The 4,495-nt window shown below is 49.2% G+C and overlaps 1 protein-coding gene across 1 annotated transcript in view; it reads left to right on the top strand.

The window, feature by feature from the left end:
• Positions 1-3,628, top strand: part of si:ch73-173h19.3 (uncharacterized protein LOC563864 homolog) — a 51,185-nt gene extending 47,557 nt beyond the window's left edge. The window contains exons 7-9 of the mRNA XM_062538881.1: positions 624-747; positions 1,799-1,994; positions 2,418-3,628. Of these exons, the coding sequence (XP_062394865.1) occupies positions 624-747; positions 1,799-1,994; positions 2,418-2,579 (482 nt within the window). The 3' untranslated portion in view covers positions 2,580-3,628. The remainder of the gene's footprint in view (positions 1-623; positions 748-1,798; positions 1,995-2,417) is intronic.
• The last annotated feature ends 867 nt before the right edge of the window (positions 3,629-4,495 follow it).

Raw genomic sequence — 4,495 nt, forward strand, 5'->3', positions numbered from 1 at the left:
AGATGCCCCCCCCCTCCATTACCAATGAATATAAGTTATATAAGTTTAGATCTATGTACCGCATGTTGCACATAGATGTCTGCACTGTGTTGTGTGATTGCTATGAAAGCACATGCCCTTTTTTGTCATGCCAATAAGGCCCTTTACTGTAAATTGAATTGAATTGAGAGAGAGACACGGAGAGAGAGAGAGAGAGAGAGAGAGAGAGAGAGAGAGAGAGAGAGAGAGAGAGAGAGAGAGAGAGAGAGCGAGTGAGAGTCATTCTTCCATACCAGCATGTTCCTAGTGTCCACTATCTTTACTCTCTCCCCCACACCTCTTTCTCTCTCCCCATCGCTCTTTTTTCTTCATCTCTTTCTTTCTTTCTTTCTTTCTTGTCGCTTGTTCTCGCTCTCTCTTTCTTTCCCCTCCTTCTCCTTCTCCCACCCCCATACTCCCTCTTTCCCCCTCTCTCCTGGTCACTCCTTCACTCTCTCGCTCTTTCTCGATCTCTCTCTCCCCTTCCCCTACCTCTCCCCTCTCCTCCTCTCTCTCTCTCTCCCTCTCTTTCTTCCCTCCCTCTCCTTCTCCTACCTTTCCCTCTCTCCTCATCTCTCTTATCTTCTCCTCTCTTCTCTGTGCAGACATTAACGAGTGTGACGCGGGCCATAACTGCCGCGAGGACCAGATGTGTTGGAACTACCACGGAGGCTTCCGCTGCTATCCCAGAAACCCCTGCCGAGAACCCTACACGCAGACTGGAGAGGGGTGAGAAACTGATCAGTCAATCAATCAATCAATTAACCAGTCAATCAACCAATCAATCAACCAGTCAATCAATCAATCAATCTGTCAGTCAATCAGTCAGTCTTTGAGTCAATGAGTCAATTGATCGATCGGTTGGTGAATCGGTCAGCAAGTCAGTCTGACCCCCCACATTAATGTGATTAGTCAATCAACTGATCAATCAATCCAATCAATCAATCAATCAATCAATCAATCTGTCAATTAATGCTCAGACTCAGCACACAAGCATCTATCTTTGACTGTCTTTTCGAGCATCCTCTCTCTATGTATCTCCTTCTGTCTTCCACTATCCACCTCTTCTCTCTCTCTTCTTTATCATTCTCTCACCAACCATTCTATCACACACTCTATCCACCTCCTCTCTCTCTCTCTCACTATCTTTATCATTCTCTCACCAATCATTCTATCCACCTCTTCTCTCTCTCTGTCTTTATCATTCTCTCACCAATCATTCTATCACACACTATCCACCTCCTGTCTCTCTCTCTCACTATCTTTATCATTCTCTCACCAATCATTCTATCACACATTTTATCCACCTCCTCTCTCTCTCTCTCTCTCTATCTTTATCATTCTCTCACCAACCATTCTATCACACACTCTATCCACCTCCTCTCGCTCTCGCTCTCTCTCTCTCTCTATGCCCCCACACCACCATTCTAACCACCCCCCACTCCTCCTGCGTGCAGACGCTGTAGCTGTCACACTCTCTATCCAACTCTCTCTCTCTCTCTCTCTCTCTCTCTCTCTCTCTCTCTCTCTCTCTCTCTCTTTCTCTCTATCATTCTGTCACCAATCATTCTATCACTCTCTCTCCCTGTAATTCTTCTCTCTTTCTCTCCGCTCCCACACCACCCCTCTAACCATCTCTCTCCCCTTTCTGTCTTCCTCTCTGCCTCCACACCACCCATATAACCCCCCCCCCAGTTGCAATACTGTAATTCTCTCTTTCTCTCCGCCCCCACACCACCCCTCTCCCCCCCCCCCCCCCCGCTCCTCGTCCCGTATACAGACGCTGTAGTTGCCAGGCGGCGGCGGGGGCGTGCCGCGGGCTGCCCCCCTCCATCGTGTACAAGTACATGAGCATCTCGTCCGAGCGCAGCGTGCCCGCCGACATCTTCCAGATCCAGGCCACCAGCGTCTACCCCAACATGCTCAACACCTTCAGGATCAAGGCAGGCAACGAGGGAGAGGAGTTCTACCTCAGGGTGAGGAGTGAGCACACACACACACACACACACACACACACACACACACACACACACACTAGCCCAACATGGTCAACACCTTCAGGATCAGAAACTTTACTGGATACTTCACTGGAAACTTCTTCTGGATACGTTAAGGTGCTCCAACAACGGCCGACAAAAACTCCAACAAACAACCAACAGGCAACGAGGGAGAGGAGTTCTACTTCACACAAACACACACACACATGCACGCAGTTTCTCACTTTTTTTTCATACAGAAACAAACCTTGACACTCTGTCATACACATATTATAAACACACACACACACACACATTCACAGTCTGTCTGGGCAGACACACGCACACATAAACACACAGACACACATTCTGGGTGCAGACACACACACACACACACTTACCCCCCTGTGTCTGTGTCCGCAGCGCACCAGTAACGTGAGTGCCATGCTGGTGATGACGCGTGCGCTGCGGGGCCCTCGGGAGCACGTGGTGGACCTGGAGATGATCACGCAGAACAGCGCCCTCAACTACCGCTCCACCTCCCTCCTCCGCCTCACCATCGTCATCGGAGCACACACCTTCTAGACACACACACACACACACACACACACGCAGAACAGCGCCCTCAACTACCGCTCCACCTCCCTCCTCCGCCTCACCATCGTCATCGGAGCACACACCTTCTAGACACACACACACACACACACACACACGCAGAACAGCGCCCTCAACTACCGCTCCACCTCCCTCCTCCGCCTCACCATCGTCATCGGAGCACACACCTTCTAGACACACACACACACACACACACACACACACACACACACACACGCAGAACAGCGCCCTCAACTACCGCTCCACCTCCCTCCTCCGCCTCACCATCGTCATCGGAGCACACACCTTCTAGACACACACACACACACACACACACACACATGCACACACATACAATACACACACAACACACACACACAAACTTAGCCATCGTCATCGGAGCACACACATTCTAGAGGAGACACACACACACACACACACACACACACACACACACACACACACACATACACACACACACACGCACACATACAATACACACACAGCACACATACACACAAACTTAACCATCGTCATCGGAGCACACACATTCTAAAAGAGACACACACACACACACACAAAAACACACACCACCTACCACTACTGGATACTTCTGCAGCTAATCAGTTGATCTTTTAGATTGTGCACCACACATTAAAAAAACGCTCATAGACACACACACACACACACACCGACAAGCAAAACCATTCAGTAGTCAGATTCTGTAGTCACGTACAGCGAGAGGCAGCAACATAACCAGTTCCAGCATAATCAGTCATGATATCATAATCACAGCACTCTACAGTCACATTCCATAATGCATAACCAGTCATGATGTCATAATCACGGCACTCTACAGTTACATTCCATAATGCATAACCAGTGATGATGTCATAAGCACAGCACTCTACAGTCACATTCCATAATGTTGTCATTTGTGTCGTCGAGTAGTAAGGCTCAATGCCTTTGCGCGATGAGTCCAGTTTGTTTTGTGTGAAATTGTCAGGAAGTTTGAAAAAAATAAAGACAACCTCATGTTCTCCCAATTACACAGACTCCGAAAATTTACTGGATACTTCACTGGAAACTTCTTCTGGATACTTTAAGGAGCACTCTACAGTCGCATTCCAAAATGCATAACCAGTCATGATGTCATAATCACAGCACTCTACAGTCGCATTCCAAAATGCATAACCAGTCATGATGTCATAATCACAGCACTCTACAGTCACATTCAACGTAGACCCGTCCAGGTAGAACCGTCTGGTCCAGACTGGTTCTGAGTGGTCGAGCGACAGGATAAATCATATGACAGGATTTCTGTGTGTCAGTCAGGAAGAGGGAGGGGTTCAGGATGACACCACAATACACCAGACCCCCTTTCAGCTCTCAGATTGGTCGGTATTACCCGAGACCTGTCCGTGGGGGTCAGCGGCTCTGGAGGAGTTCTGGAGAGCTCGGTTCTGCTCTCACCTTGATCCGGACTCCGCTGTCGCCATTCACACCGGACCTGATCAGAACACATTCAGATTCAATGGTTCTGTGTGCGAGTCCAGAAGAGATGGTTACAGTTGGACTACATGGGCCGGTTGAGATACATTTTAGTGTCGAAATGGGATGTTAGTTTAGGCCAGTAAGGGATCGGAACACACACATACAAGACCGGTTCCGGCAGGTCCAGATGCAAGTGATTTTGTTAGCAAGAGGGGTTCAGAACACACACGAGTCCAAACAAATGTACAAGACCGGTTTCGGCAGGTCCAGATGCAAGGGATTTGTCAGCAAGAGGGGGTTCAGCAGAACACACGCACGAGACCGGATCCGGCTGGTCCAGAGTTCAGCGAGTTCTAATGCTGGTTCTGGTTCTGGGGGAGGTGGAGCGCCTCGGCCCGGATCCCCTGGTGCTG

The sequence above is a fragment of the Sardina pilchardus genome, chromosome 1, assembly GCF_963854185.1.
Source record: "Sardina pilchardus chromosome 1, fSarPil1.1, whole genome shotgun sequence".
Classification (NCBI taxonomy): Eukaryota; Metazoa; Chordata; class Actinopteri; order Clupeiformes; family Clupeidae; genus Sardina; species Sardina pilchardus.